The sequence below is a fragment of the Fusarium verticillioides genome, chromosome 6, assembly GCF_000149555.1.
Source record: "Fusarium verticillioides 7600 chromosome 6, whole genome shotgun sequence".
In the NCBI taxonomy this organism is placed as follows: domain Eukaryota; kingdom Fungi; phylum Ascomycota; class Sordariomycetes; order Hypocreales; family Nectriaceae; genus Fusarium; species Fusarium verticillioides.
The window spans coordinates 3,243,535-3,257,295 of NC_031680.1; the positions used below are offsets into that span (position 1 = coordinate 3,243,535).

At 49.4% G+C, this 13,761-nt stretch overlaps 7 protein-coding genes across 7 annotated transcripts; 2 read left to right on the forward strand and 5 right to left on the reverse strand.

Annotated features, from left to right (window-relative positions):
* Positions 1–303: 303 nt before the first annotated feature.
* On the reverse strand, positions 304–1,691 carry FVEG_01770 (endoglucanase type C; the record flags this gene model as incomplete). The annotated part of the gene is made up of 2 exons (XM_018888765.1): positions 304–1,035; positions 1,083–1,691. 2 exons carry the CDS (start codon positions 1,689–1,691, stop codon positions 355–357), a joined length of 1,290 nt encoding a protein of 429 aa, XP_018744771.1. The 3' UTR covers positions 304–354.
* A 1,820-nt stretch (positions 1,692–3,511) lies between these two features.
* FVEG_01769 (hypothetical protein) lies at positions 3,512–4,499 on the forward strand (the record flags this gene model as incomplete). Its single annotated transcript, XM_018888764.1, has 1 exon — positions 3,512–4,499. The coding sequence occupies one exon, from the start codon at positions 3,512–3,514 to the stop codon at positions 4,457–4,459; it is 948 nt and encodes a 315-aa protein (XP_018744770.1). The 3' UTR covers positions 4,460–4,499.
* A 36-nt stretch (positions 4,500–4,535) lies between these two features.
* Positions 4,536–7,835, reverse strand: FVEG_01768 (hypothetical protein; the record flags this gene model as incomplete). The annotated part of the gene is made up of 7 exons (XM_018888763.1): positions 4,536–5,139; positions 5,191–6,044; positions 6,082–6,202; positions 6,253–6,796; positions 6,852–7,209; positions 7,257–7,622; positions 7,674–7,835. The coding sequence occupies 7 exons, from the start codon at positions 7,833–7,835 to the stop codon at positions 4,536–4,538; spliced, it is 3,009 nt and encodes a 1,002-aa protein (XP_018744769.1).
* A 961-nt stretch (positions 7,836–8,796) lies between these two features.
* FVEG_14920 (hypothetical protein) lies at positions 8,797–9,351 on the reverse strand (the record flags this gene model as incomplete). Its single annotated transcript, XM_018903954.1, has 1 exon — positions 8,797–9,351. The coding sequence occupies one exon, from the start codon at positions 9,349–9,351 to the stop codon at positions 8,797–8,799; it is 555 nt and encodes a 184-aa protein (XP_018744768.1).
* A 135-nt stretch (positions 9,352–9,486) lies between these two features.
* On the reverse strand, positions 9,487–9,753 carry FVEG_01767 (hypothetical protein; the record flags this gene model as incomplete). The annotated part of the gene is made up of 1 exon (XM_018888762.1): positions 9,487–9,753. One exon carries the CDS (start codon positions 9,751–9,753, stop codon positions 9,487–9,489), a length of 267 nt encoding a protein of 88 aa, XP_018744767.1.
* A 509-nt stretch (positions 9,754–10,262) lies between these two features.
* Positions 10,263–11,933, forward strand: FVEG_14919 (hypothetical protein; the record flags this gene model as incomplete). The annotated part of the gene is made up of 4 exons (XM_018903953.1): positions 10,263–10,460; positions 10,509–10,894; positions 10,947–11,160; positions 11,208–11,933. The coding sequence occupies 4 exons, from the start codon at positions 10,263–10,265 to the stop codon at positions 11,931–11,933; spliced, it is 1,524 nt and encodes a 507-aa protein (XP_018744766.1).
* A 502-nt stretch (positions 11,934–12,435) lies between these two features.
* On the reverse strand, positions 12,436–12,828 carry FVEG_01764 (hypothetical protein; the record flags this gene model as incomplete). Its single annotated transcript, XM_018888761.1, has 1 exon — positions 12,436–12,828. The coding sequence occupies one exon, from the start codon at positions 12,826–12,828 to the stop codon at positions 12,436–12,438; it is 393 nt and encodes a 130-aa protein (XP_018744765.1).
* Between the last annotated feature and the right edge of the window lie 933 nt (positions 12,829–13,761).

The window sequence follows — 13,761 nt, forward strand, 5'->3', positions numbered from 1 at the left end:
TTAGCTCTTGATCAGCGAGATCTCAGCTACACGTGAAGATGACGTACATGGATGATGCTGAAGAGTTCCACTAATGCAAGCCACTCGGGACGGTTAATATCGGGTACGAATATCAAGATCGGGTGTTGGCGATGTTCATGAAATAAAATATGTTCAAAATAATGTACTCTGAAAAAACTACCATTTATATACAGTTATCAATACCCAATATGTTCTCCTGTCCTAGAAGGAGTTTTTTTTCGCCCCGACATACGTGTCATGCTAGTGGACAGCTGTTTTGCATATGTGCTCCAATAGCTTCCCAGCAAGTGGACACTCAGGATCCATATTGAACATCGGTGTTGTTTGATCTTCTTACAAGCGGTGAGGGCCAGGATAAGCAGGAGCCTTGACCGATGAAGTAGATCCAATCTCTCCAATTCGGATGTTGCTGAATGTCACTTCAGGGTTGGGCTGCACCTTGACGATGTTCTTGGGATCGCCCTCAGTCGCGTCACAGGGGCCAGCAACGCCCTGATCCAACCAGGCCATGAAGTCACCCTCGCTCCACCAGACACTCATGGCGAGGACCATTCCGCGGGACATGGCATCGCCCATCTGCTTGGTGCCGCCGAGGCGCATGTACTCGGTGGCACCGGTGGCAGCGCAGTACTTGTCGTTCATGAAGTTGATCTTGGGGACGCCGGAGATGTTGACCACGGCAGACTCGATGACCTTGTTGTCCTGGATGTAGTGGCGGTGCAGCTCGATGAGGTCTCCCTGCTTGTTGGCGACGAACTGGGAGGTGACGGTGAACTTGCGGGTGCTGTCGACCTTGTACTTCTTGCCGCGGCCGTAGAAGTCGGTCACGTTGATGCGGTTGTGGTTCCAGCCGCAGCCGGCCTTGTCGCAGATGCCGGAGCTGCTGCACTCGTCGCCTGTGCAGCCGTAGAGGCCGGGCTTGTTGCAGGGGTGAGGAGCGATGTGAGTGGCGCGGGAGTTGGCCTCCCAGATGTCGAGCTCGTTACAGCAGACACCCTGTCCCTTGATGTTGCCCTGAAAAGGTTAGTCAACTATCATCTGTGTGGAATGAGTGAACTTACAACTCCGTTGATGAAGGGAGTGACGTAGCACTGAGCATCACAGTATCCAGCACCATAGTAAGCACCAGCCTTGCTGTTCTTGCTCGTGCTCTTACCACCATCCTGAGGCATCTCAGAAAGGTATAGAGCACCATTCATACCACAAGGAAGCTTCTCCATCTCAACGTCGAAAGAGAACTCAGTGCCAGTAAGGTGAAGCATCTCATACTTCTTCTTGTTCTCCTCAAGCAGATAAACTCGAGGAGAAACAAGCTGGTTGTTGATAAGCTGCTGGAGACGAAGCTTGTTGCCAGAAGTAGTGATGCCAGCGTTTTTGTAAGCATTCGAGTCCATACCACTGAGGATACAGTTCTTGGCACATGATGCTTCATCGGGACAGGCTGTGGCGTTGGGCTTTTGGCCCCAGTCACCGCAGCCAGCGCCGTTCTTCTGGTGGATGTTGTGCATACCAGCGTCAGCGACGATGTAGTTGGTTTGCTTCTTGCAGCCGGCAGCCTTGGTGCAGCGGTAGGTCTCGAGCTTGGGGTGTTGCTCCTTGCCCTTGTCTGGGGTTTGAGCAACAGCGACCTGGACAGCCAGGGCTGAGAGGATGAGAGAGAGAGACTTCATAGTGAATGAGGTTCAGAGATCAGGCTTAAGTGTTCCAAAGAATGACGAGATGAAGAGCATGAGAAACATCGTCAAGAGCCGCCGGAACTCGGTTTATATCTATTCTTCGTCTCTCTTTCACTCTACGGATAGGGGTCGTCCACTTTCGGCCTCACCCCGAAAAGTTCAATGCCATGAAGGTCCTCACGGAAGCTCAACCATACTGCTCCGAAAACTCATGTCACGACTCCAGCGTTATAGGTCGCCAGCCAATCAAGATCCCTATATCTCCGCTCCCTCCGTTTTCCTAATTAGAAATGCCAAGACCAACCAATAACGACACAAGTACCGAGTTTCAAATAGTTTCGCGGGCTTGACCCATGTTTATCGATTAGTGCGACCGACCGAGGAGGGCGGGCCGAAATACCGCGACGATATATCACGCTGTGATTGATTAAAATTTCATGGGTTTCAGGACCCTTGTCAACTTGTTGAATGGGGAAGAGTGTGGAGATTTATCCAGATTTTCCCACCTACCATTTCGGAAGCGAATATTCTAACGGACGACTTTTAGCTACGGTCCGTCGGGAAGGGAAGTCCTGAGCCGTTGAAATGGAGAGTCATGTGAATGGTTTTGGGCTTGGAAGTTGAACTTCTCCACTGGATAAATAGCCGAGATGGAGACGCAGAGAGGGTATCATTCCGCTCAGAGAGTTGTCGGGCCGTAATCCATATTCTCGGTAAGAAGCTGGGTTTCAACTAAGAGTCTGGGCGCAGATGGTTGAACCTAGAGAGACGAAGAAGGTCGGTTGAGGGTAAAAGCTGTCGTGTCATTTCGAAGTGAGATTTTGGTGATGAATTCTTGGTCTGAATTGACATTACTTCTGTTCTACGTAAGCCTGTTGCACTGAGATGAAAGAATAGTTGATATGTGAGTAATTTAAGCTCGTAGATAAGCTATTCGGTTCCTGCAGCGGGATCCTGCAAATACGGGATGAACGAGTCGGAACGAGCATGAACGACGCTCGAGCCATCCTGTCAGCGTGCGGGGGGGAATGCGGCTCATCACCAGCATCTGCCTTGTTCGAACAGCATCGGCATCAGCTGAGATGCGAGAGTCCGATCGGTTACAACTTGCAAGGAACATGGCACACGTCAATCAATATCCTTCCCTTCAGCTCCTCATCTCCTCGTGGCATCTCTGTCGGCTTGTCGGGCCAGACTACCCTGTACGCCAGCCAACACTAGGTAGGAAGAAGTTAAGAACAGCTTCGAAACGGCCCGAAAGGGGGAAATAATTTGACAGCTTCATATTCCATCTGGTGAAGCTTAGGGTAGGCAGTTATTTTGAAAGAAACCGATTGTTTGGTTATGAAACCGAGCCCATTCGAGCAGTCATTTCAAAGATAATATTTGAACGTGTTAGAAATTGAAAGGGGGTTCCAGCTGATCAAGACAATTATCAGGAGGAGAAGCCCTTCAAGATTTTAAGTGACTTTCATAATAATTTTCGTATACAAATCGTTATTTGAGAGTAGACGACGTTGGATTAGTCAAACTCAATTTGGTTGTTTCGCTTGTTCCATGGTTGGTGTCATTGTGCAATTCTGTTTCGCTCAACACGTGATCTCGATGCAACCTTCGCGACTCTCTCTGTCTTCTATTTTTGTCAACTGTCGGTAGTTCAATTACCAAACTCAAATCCAAGATCCTTCGAAGGATCAGCCTAGACCGATCTGATTATCGAAAAGTCTACCCGACAGCCCGTTCCAAACCATCCGTAAAACAATTTGTGCCCAGACCAAAATTTTAGACCTTTGCTCTAAGCCCAAATACGCGGCATGGATGACCATCAAGACAAGATCGCCACTTTAGCCGACGGGAGAAAGGTTTCATATGCTGTTTATGGAGCACAGGATGACGATACACCCACTTTCTTCTATCTCCACGGCTTTCCGGGGTCTCATCATGAGGGATACGTGATGAATACCACTGCGGCTCAATATGGCCTACGCGTCATTGCGCCGACGCGACCAGGGTATGGCAACTCGACATTCCAGAAGAACAGAAAAATACTCGACTATCCAAAAGATATTCTTGAGCTAGCGAATATTCTAAGCATCAAGAGATTCGCCGTGTTGGGCGTCTCCGGTGGTGGACCCTATGCTATCGCTTGTCTCAAAGACCTTCCGCCAGATCGTCTGGTAGGCATCGGCACCGTCGCTGGCGTCATGCCAATGTCTTTCTCAACACAAGGGATGCTTACAATGACACGACTCATGTTCAACGTAGCACCTCACGCTACAGGAATCGTAGGCTGGATCACCGATAGAGTATTGGGAAGCACAGCGCGAGACACCAAACACCCTGAGAAGTTGGAGGAGATGATGGATAAAGACATAAGTGCCAGATCAGCAAGCGACAAAGAAGTTTGGGAGACGAATCCAGACTTTAGACAGTCTCTAAGGCGAGCTACGAGAGAGGCTATGAAACAAGGCGGCTATGCAACTGCATGGGAAGCACGATTGTTTGGAAGTGATTGGGGGTTTAAGCTGGAGGATGTCAAGGTTGAGAAGGGAAGGATGATAATGTGGCATGGAGATCTGGATGTCAATGTTCCGATTGCAGTGTCTGAGAAGGCTATCAAGCTCATGCCTGGTGCAGAGCTTAAAGTCATGAAGGGGGAGAGCCATATGAGTTTAATGGCCAAGGCGGAAGCATTCATAGTGGCTATGAAGGATATGCTAACCAGATCAGACCCGGGGCCGAATCGGAAGTCAGAGAACTAAATGCGTTGCTCTAGATAGATTGAGTGAAACCAAAACTACATTGCTAAAGCTGGTCTGAGCATTTCCGAGTAAAGCTCTATTGACAGTTGACATGAGTACCATCCAACAATCTCCCAACCTCATCCAACTTTCTCTGCCACGAATCAGACTCAACTTTTCTGTCTTTCAACTTATCCTCATTCGGCCCCTCAGCATCCACAAACACATTCTCTCCCAGCGTCATCTCACCCTCATACAAATGCCTTCCAAGGTCCTTAAGCAAACCTGGTCCACGAGCAGCAGCATCCTTCGGATCCTTCCAAATCTTGACCTTGAACTTTTGACCCTGACGGAAGAAGAACTCCTCAGCTAGATCTTGGTTCCTCTCAGGGAAAGGTTGCATGGAATCTTCGGGGATTTCGGAGAGACCGAGGATCATACCCTCTGCAAGAAGCTCGGGGACAGATTGGCGGTGGTTGATCTCGGCGGTGAGGCTGGGTTTGAAAGTGACGTGGTTGGCTGCGAGGGAGATGTTGGGGGACTTGACGAGCATGTGTGAGCAGTGGATTTCTTTCTCGTTGCCGTAGAGGTAAAAGGGCATGAAGTCGGCGGGGTAGTCGATTTCGCGATGGATGGAGTTCAGAGGGCGACTCTTGACTACTGAGTTGAGAGTGATGGTTCCGTCTCTCTGGTGGTATTTCCTGAGAGATATCAGTAAGTATTTGACGATGAATACCGGCCTAGGTACTTACTTGGTTCCCTTCTCGTACATGATAACATCCAAATCACCGAGTACCTCGACGACATCCTCAATGAAGACCTTCTCAGTCGACTCAAGCATAACAATACTATCCTGGTTGCCACCAGTAAGCTCCTTATGAAAGTCCCGCAAAGTACTATCAAGAGTCCCAGACAGGATAATCTGCTGCCGTTTCGTCGCACTATGAAACGAGGCCTGGAACGACAAGAAGACCTCAGAAGAGCCAGGTGTTCCTTGCACAAGAAACTGAACCTTCTTCTGACCAGGATCATTTCTCTTCCGAACTTTGCCAACCTCATCGCGGATGACTTCCTCAAACTCTCGCATCAACTTGTCAATAAAGTTCTTACGAGTAGGGAATGGACTCATGACCACGTTTCGAATGACAAAAAGGCTCTGGTTTGACTTCCCGACGCCCATTCTCTCCATGAACTTATGAGCGCAAGAACCATAGTCCTCGTGGAGAAACTGGGTTGATGTGAGGAAGATTGGGATTTCGGTAGGATCAGTGTTGGCGGAAGTGATGGAAAGTCTATCGACGACTCGCTTCATGAGATAGTTTGCTTCTTCAAGATCGGTGTTCAGATTACCGTCTTTGTCCTTCCAATTGAGTGCGAAGCAGTTGATGTTGGTGTCCGAGCCGAGATCGCGGATGATCTTCATGGCATCCTTGGAGGCGAAGATCTCGTGGTCCTTCTTTCCGATGATGAGATCGCGGATCTTGTCGCGTTGCTTTTCGACGGGTTTGGAGAGGAATCCTCGACTCCCGTTGTTCTCGGCCGCGAGCATGTTGAACGGAACGCAGATGAAATCGTCGTTGATCATGGGTGCGTAGTGAGCCGAGAGCTAAGAAATGTCAGTAATAGAACTGGGGAGAAGGGACTTTGAGGCTACTCATGGCGCTGGTAAGGTTGCTTTCCACGAGTAACTTACCATAGCCATTATGATTGAGGCCGATGGTTGAGTTGGAGAACCAAGCTGACATCGCTGAAGCACCGGGCTTACTGAAGGAGGCTTAGCCGTTGTCCTACACTGTGACTGATGGAAAACTTACCTGCCCTCAACGCCATAGACGCCGATATTCTCAGCAGAGCCTTGTGAAAGATACGGGCCGGACCATGTAACCAGATGCCTCATCCGTCCGTCTTTGTAGACCAAGCTTCCAGCCGGGTACGGGATATACCCAGCCTTATGCGGATCGACAGTAATCGAGTCCGCCTCAGCCATGGCCTTGATGTCCTCAACAGTCTTGGGATCGAGGTACCACTCAGGCTCAGGCTTAGTGGAAACCTGATCCTCAACGCTGTATCGCCGGTCAGGGTTGATCATGGTTGCAAAGTAGCCTCCCCAAGCTGCATCGGCATGGACGAGGAATGAGAGACCATGCTCCTCTTGGAACTTATCACGAAGGCGGATGATCTCGGTGAGTCTGTCGACTGCACCCTCTTCGGTAGATCCGATGATGGCTACGACTGCAAAGACGGCTGTTTCGGTCTCGACGCAGTGTTCGAGATGTTTTTCAAGGACCTTGATGTCAATCTGGGCAGCGTTGTTGACATCGACGCCGATCACGTTGCCTGAGCCCAGGCCGGCGATTGCTATGGTAGCAGTGGTCAGCACCTGTTCCTTGAACACAGCGGGGAAATAACTTACCGACTCCCTTGGGCCAAGAATAGTGACGCGTCTTGCTAACAAAATACTTGATCGGGTTCTTGACCTTGAATTCCTTCTCAAGTACCTCGCGCCCAATGGTCTGGATGTTGAACTCATTGAGAGCACTCTCAAGGAACTTGCTGGTGATACCGAATTGCTTGTTCAGCTCATTGGGGAGATCAAGAATGACCTCGGAGCTGAGGTTCAGCAGATCCCATCCTTTGAGATCCTTAAAGAGTGTCTTCTTGGTTGCGTGGAAACACCGAGTGGCGTAAAACTTATCACCGATGAACTGAAGTTTTCCACGTCGCAATGCAAGACAGAGACTAAGCGGGTAAAACTTGAGGTTTCGCGCTACCTTTGTCAGCACCCCTCACCATGACCAGAATAAGAATACGCACCAACCCAAATAGACTCAAGATTAGCAATCGTCCCATCACAAGTAATATGACCCCACGAAACCGGAGATTTCTGCACATCAGTATTGTACCCGAAAAGCTTACACAACTGCTGCCCAACCCGAAGCTCAACAAGCGTCGTCATCGGACTAGCCTCAAGCGCGACATTGTTGGGGTTATACAGCATGGTCATGAAATACCCGAGGAGCGACGACATGGTAAGGTCAGTGCACATGTGCGCCTCATAGCGGGGTGACCAGAAGGGAGCTGAGTGTTCGCCAAGAAGCTGTGCGACCTTTTCGGTGGCGAGGCGGAGATCGGATCTCGCTTTGAGGAAGACGGGGGAACGGCGGTATTCTTTGGAGATGAAGGCCTGAGAGTGTTAGTTGAGGAGTAGGAGGGAGGGGAAGGGAAGGGGACGGACTTGGTCTTCTGGGTGGTAGGCTTGACGAGCGGCGAGGAGTTCATCGAGGATGGTGTTGATGTTTGCTCGGAATTCTGGGAGGTTGGAGCCCTTGGGCCCGATGAAGTATGCGTGGACGGCATCGAACTCCTTGTCCCGGATATCGTCGTTTTCTTTAGGCATGATGATTAGTTCTTGATACTGATATTTTGGAAGAATTTGAAAGTGAATTTTCGAGCTCCAGAAATGAGACTGCGCGCTATATCATTATATACTCTTAATCTGTTGACCTTTGGTCTCCGTCACTGGACTGACGTATGACTGCTCTCCCTCGGAAGCTTGATAAACATGATCAACATCTCGTACGTAAAATATTGTCTCATCACATGGCGTGGAATGCTACAAGACTTGGTAGTGGAGTTGGATATGCAGCATGTCTTCACGAAAACTGAGACCTGCAGGCCGGAACGAAACCGGCCGGCGGGAATCGCAGCAAGGGGTCCTCAAAGAGAGTATTCATGTGAAGCCATTGAGGTCATCGTTCATTGGAGGCCAAGAAACGAGAATAATTGGTCAATTGCGTAATGTCCATACCGTACACAGGGACTCAAGAATGATTTCTAATCGATATCGTGGACGAGTTGAATCTGGTACCATCTTCACCAAGGCCTCCGACCCTAGCTACCAAGGAGCCCTGTCAACCGGGATATCTTAATGCATTACAGCCCAATCTAGTGAGTGACAGCAATGACTGTGGCTTTCAATAGTTCCGAGCTGATCAGTCCCATGCAGGAAGGTGATCTTCGGCCCCGCGGCTTCAGCCGCCCGCTATGACCCGTGTCTCAGATTCGACCAACCACGACACCTGTCAACCTGCAGCTATCTCGAATTGGGTGCCAAGACAGGGAGGCTCTTGGTGAGACAGCAGCTGAGATGCCTGTAGTCAGTCGTCATGACTGCATCTGTATCACGGTTTGTATCGGCGGTGGGCAATGATGGCATTCCACGTCAAAGTGGCTTCGGATGAGGGAGAAACATGGTTTTTCCGTAGCGGTGTCGAGGGAGACGTTTGATTTGAGGGAGCTGAGAGCATGTTGAGTGCAACCCAGATACCGTGGAAGCGGCTTGTCAACTTTGATCGGAGTCATTTGTTAGGTGATGTAACTTGCAGGTACTCAAATATCCTTTTCACAGCCATCTCGTCTCCCTTCACAGTTCCGCTTGATTCTTCATCTACCCAACCTTCAGTCCAGCCGCCCCCGAAGTTGATGACCCATGCGTCGTCCGTTTCACGATGAATCAATACATTAGAAACCTTGCCATCACCCCATATAATACCAATCTCATGAAGAAGATCAACTGTGCCCCGAACCTGAGATGTCCACTTCTTCCCACGGCTCTCGTCAGTCGTAGAGACATTATCGATCCTTCCAAGTGTCGACAATTCCCAAGCTTCTGAGACTGGGATATAATCCTCCAAGAAACCAATCGTGTTACCATTTGCGGGTGATGAGATCAGACCAAGAAGCTTGGGTAACCGGATGGCAGCTTCGTGAGGGGGTATCAAAATTTTCCAGAGGCAGTCAAGCTCTCGTTGTGCGGCATCCTGGCCCGCTATCTCCAGCCTTTGAACACATCTCTTTGCCTGCGACTTGTACACGGGCGATATAACCTGCGTTACGAAAACTTTTGACGACATGGATTTCCTTAGTAGAATAAGCTGGGAGGTTGCAATCTTTGTGCATCTTGAGGTGGAATGGTTGGCCAGGTTGGCCTACGAAAACAGCGCGTTGTTTAACAACACTATTCTGGCGCAGCAACTCTTCTTGTCCGTTCAACGTTTGAAAAGAAAAGAAAAATTCTTTGGGGCACAGTAGGGTATGAAGGTCTTGCAATAATGTTTCGAGAAACGGAGGTGGTGGAGCCAGACGATTAAATATGTCTCTTCCAGCGTCGACAATAGCGTCGAGAATTTGTCTGATAGAGCCCTGGCCTCTTCAATTTCATCAGCATCACAGGCCTGAGTGTATCTGTCGATGAAAGAATTCTCCACTGGGGATACCGCAAGTTTCAACAGGGCGAGCATCGTTCGAGCGGACATAAGAGCGAGAGCTCGTCTCCTCTTTCGCCAGACAGTTTTTCGAGATAATGGCAGCTCATGATATTGATTAGGGTTTTGGCTGGACTTGGTAGTGCAGTTGTCGATGAAAGAGTGTCAAAGAACTCAATGAATGAGTGAGCTTGACTCCGATACGCCCGCTTTGGAGTTGCTCGTGAGGCACATATTTGAGTCCGCTCCTTGGCGCTTCTCGATCCGAACTTTTATGCGAGCGATGTAAACCGATGTGACCAATGAAAGTGGAGGGATAAACATACACAGCCTGGATGGATTGGATGCCTTACAGGCTATTAATTGAGTCTGTCGATCACCTCTCAATTGGTCATAAATGCTAGCGCTTACTCTTGTTCAGCATATCCTCATACTTTATAATGCTCTCTTCCCTTCGTGGAATCATTGTTTCATTGGATTTCTGTTCCAAGTCTAGAGCCTGTTTATTGCTTAAGACTTACCTTGCACTCTGAACATCGTGCGGATATCTGAGCTGCGTTATGGCTACCTTTTTCCTCTTCGCGTTCGTCTTGCTTGTCATAGGATGGTTTGGTTGGCAAAGAAGTACGAAAAACAGCAGCTTTTATGGAACTTTACCTTGCGTTGGTGTTCGAAAGGATGAGTGGTTTGCATGGACCAGAGCAAAACTGCGCAGCTTTTCAAAAACAGAAGAGTGGATGAAGGAGGGGTATGAGATGGTGAGTACCCCATCCATAGAGACATTGTCCAACTAACCTGTGCCCAAGTACTCGCGACACAATCAACCCTTCATAATCCCCTCATTCCGAAAAGGCAAGGTCCTCATTCTTCCTCCGGCCCAACTCAAGGCCATCTACAACAAACGCGAAGATGAGCTGCTGGCCCACGATCCAGCCTCAGAAGCGTTATCTTTTGAATGGACAATCCGCGATCGAGAAGTCTACCCGAGCAGTTCCACCGTGGATGTGATTCGCAAGTGGATTACCAAGAGATTCGAGGAGTTTGCAGCAGAATTGCAAGAGGAACTGTGCCTTGCAGTGGATGAGCAATTTGGCATGAGTCAAGAGTGGAGAGAGGTGAAGCTCTGGCCAGCGGTGCAGAGGATATTCACGCGGGGCCTGAACAGAGTTCTTGTTGGATTTCCACTATGTGAGTTGTCTTCCACTATCGCAAGATCAGCCACTGACTTTCGGAAACCTAGGCAGAGACGAAGCGTTCCTTGAGACTATGCGCCGGTTTGCCATCGACATGCCGTTCCAGGGTTTGTTCATCACGTTGGTTCCAAAAGTCCTCAAACCCTTCCTTGCTCCGTTGATATCATGGAATGCAAGACGGGACACCGAAGCAGGCATCAAATACTGTACTCCGATTATACAAGATTATCTCAAAGCTAATCAGAACTCTACAAGCGAGAAGCCGGTAAGCGGGTTATTTTTACCTTTAGAGTTCTGCTCAAAGTAATGCAGGTCAACATCCTCCAATGGATCATAGAAGCCAGCGCCGCGACGGGCGATCCGTCACAACTCGAAACGCACCGTATAGGTCATCGTATGATGATTCTAAACTTCAACCTCGTTCAAGGCGGATCGATCCCCTTTAGTACCGTTCTCAGCGACATCTGCAACGGCGCACACGCTGCCTCGACCTTCTCTCAACTCCGCGATGAGGCGACATCAGTCCTGGCTTCTACCAAGATCTGGGATCGCGCCACAATATCCAAGCTCGTTCTTGTCGACTCAGTAATTCGCGAGTCAATGCGCTGGTCCGACTTTGGTCTCTTTGCCCTCCCGCGCCGCGTCAACTCTCCCGGTATAACTCTCGACAACGGCATTCACGTTCCGCCCGGTGTCCATATCGAAGTCCCGATGCATGGTATACATATGGATGAAAGCTTCTACGCAGATGCAGCCACTTTCAAACTGTTTCGGTTCGCGGATGGGACTTCGCCGTCTCGTTCTGCTGTGACTCTCGACGAGAGCTTCCTTGGATTCGGTTATGGGAAGAACGCATGCCCAGGGCGGTTCTTTGGCTCGCATGTCATGAAAGTTGTTTTGGCGTATCTTGTTATGAATTATGATGTAGACTTTGGGGATGAGGAACCTCCCATGCAGACTATGTGGGAATATAGAATCCCAAGGGAGAGCACTGCCATCAAGATTCGCAGGAGGGTACAGGCGCGCAACACCACTTGAGCTTTGGAAAAGTCCGGTGGGGGGATGAACCACAAGTCCTTGCCACCTGGTCGTCGCTCTGGTCTATCTTTGGCAGTCATCAGATTGCTAGTTGGAGTAAAGCGTGGGAAAGAGGTAAACTGTCATGGTCACGGGTTCCATCATGGCGGTTACTTAGGTTATGTTGATGGTATTTTCTATCCTGTAGACTCATAGACTCTCTATACCTCCAACTTCTGAGTTGGATACTAGAAGTAAAGATGCCTATCTGTTTTGTTTTGTCTGACTGCGGGCTTTAAAGAGTTTCAGAAAGGCCTTACCCCCCTCCCCTTAGCATGTGTGTTGCCTTTGTCTGCGAACACACACCTTGCACTCAAGACCTTACGTCAATAACATACTGCGAGCTATCGAACACTGTGATGGGACGAGACTGGACAGCAGCTCGTGCATCCGCTTACCCTGCCTCAAGGTTACTCCGCCTAACCATCCTCGCTATTCACCGCCAGCTCAGCCCAAAAGGCAACTACTCGGCCTCCTCCTCGGACCGAGTCTTGTCGCCGAGGATGCCCCACTGTGTCTGATAGGCCCCGAGTACATCCTTCATCAATGGCGCCTCTTTGCCCCAACACATCTCAGTAGTTATGCTTTCCCCCCGCTTGTCTGCGGTGAGGAAATGGTGAATTCCATCAACCTCGATGGCGAGGTGGGTTTGATGTTCACCATCGCTCGTTTGACGGTAGGCGATGGAGGTTGGGAATTTATTCGCCTTCGTGCTATTGCCACGTCCTTCTCCGTGAGCGTAATGCCAGTTGACAGTCCAACTACAGTTGTCGATATGCTGTCGCTTGGCCTTTTCCAAGTAGCTGATAAGGTTTACCTTGACCTTATTGGTTATGGGGACGATGTTACTGCTCATGTCGACGCAGAGTCTGTGCCAAGGCCGAGGGAAGTTTATCAACGGTTAATAGAGGACTGGTTGATCGTGTTGATCGTGTGTTGATGGCTTTGTGCTGGAGTTGTTCGACATGACCATTTTATATAGCGAATCAGTTATCATCTACCAGGTTAGAGAAGAGGTTCTGGTCTTGAAGAAAATACCATCAATTACGAATTAAACTCGCTTAGTAGGCGAGCGTTTGCTAGCAGGCGGCACCTGATCCACAGCATGACACATAGAGAAGCCACAAGAGACCCTGTAAAGATAGCTAGAGATAGGAGAGTGCGGTTTGTAGACTCATAGACCGACTCACGAATGCGTTAAGTTGGGCCTCCATGTGGTTGCAGGTAAAGCGGGACGAGTGTAGTGGTGAAGTTTGATGTGTTGCCCAGGAACATGTGCTGAAGTTGAGGAGTAGGAATGAAAGCAGGCTAGGTGGGTCAAAGTCACCATTAGGCCGATGGATTTGCCAGGAACTTCTGGATACTAGATAAATCAGCATGCCTGAGCGAAAGTTTGTATGTTCTATGTGTCAGATATCAAGCGCAGGCGTTATCTGCATCACAATAAGTTTACGTTCGTGCTGGGTCTAGCAAGGTTACATGTTCGCGTATGTTCCCGGCAGAGGAACAGACACAAGTCGCCCGTGTGCAACAAGCGTAGTACATGTCGTTAATCCTTGGTCAAACTCTCTCCTGGAGAGACGGTCGACTGTCAACACAACAAGCGGCATCTAAACCAAGCATGATACCAAGGGTTTTGAACCATAGCTAGAGATGAGTGTATGCACTCAGCGAACATAATAAATGGATTGATGGTCGGGGGTCCAGTACTACAGTACGTGATGATTGAAAAGTCCGAGTTGGAGATGAATCCGAGGGGGGGGGGGGGGGGGTGTATACTCCCTGAAAG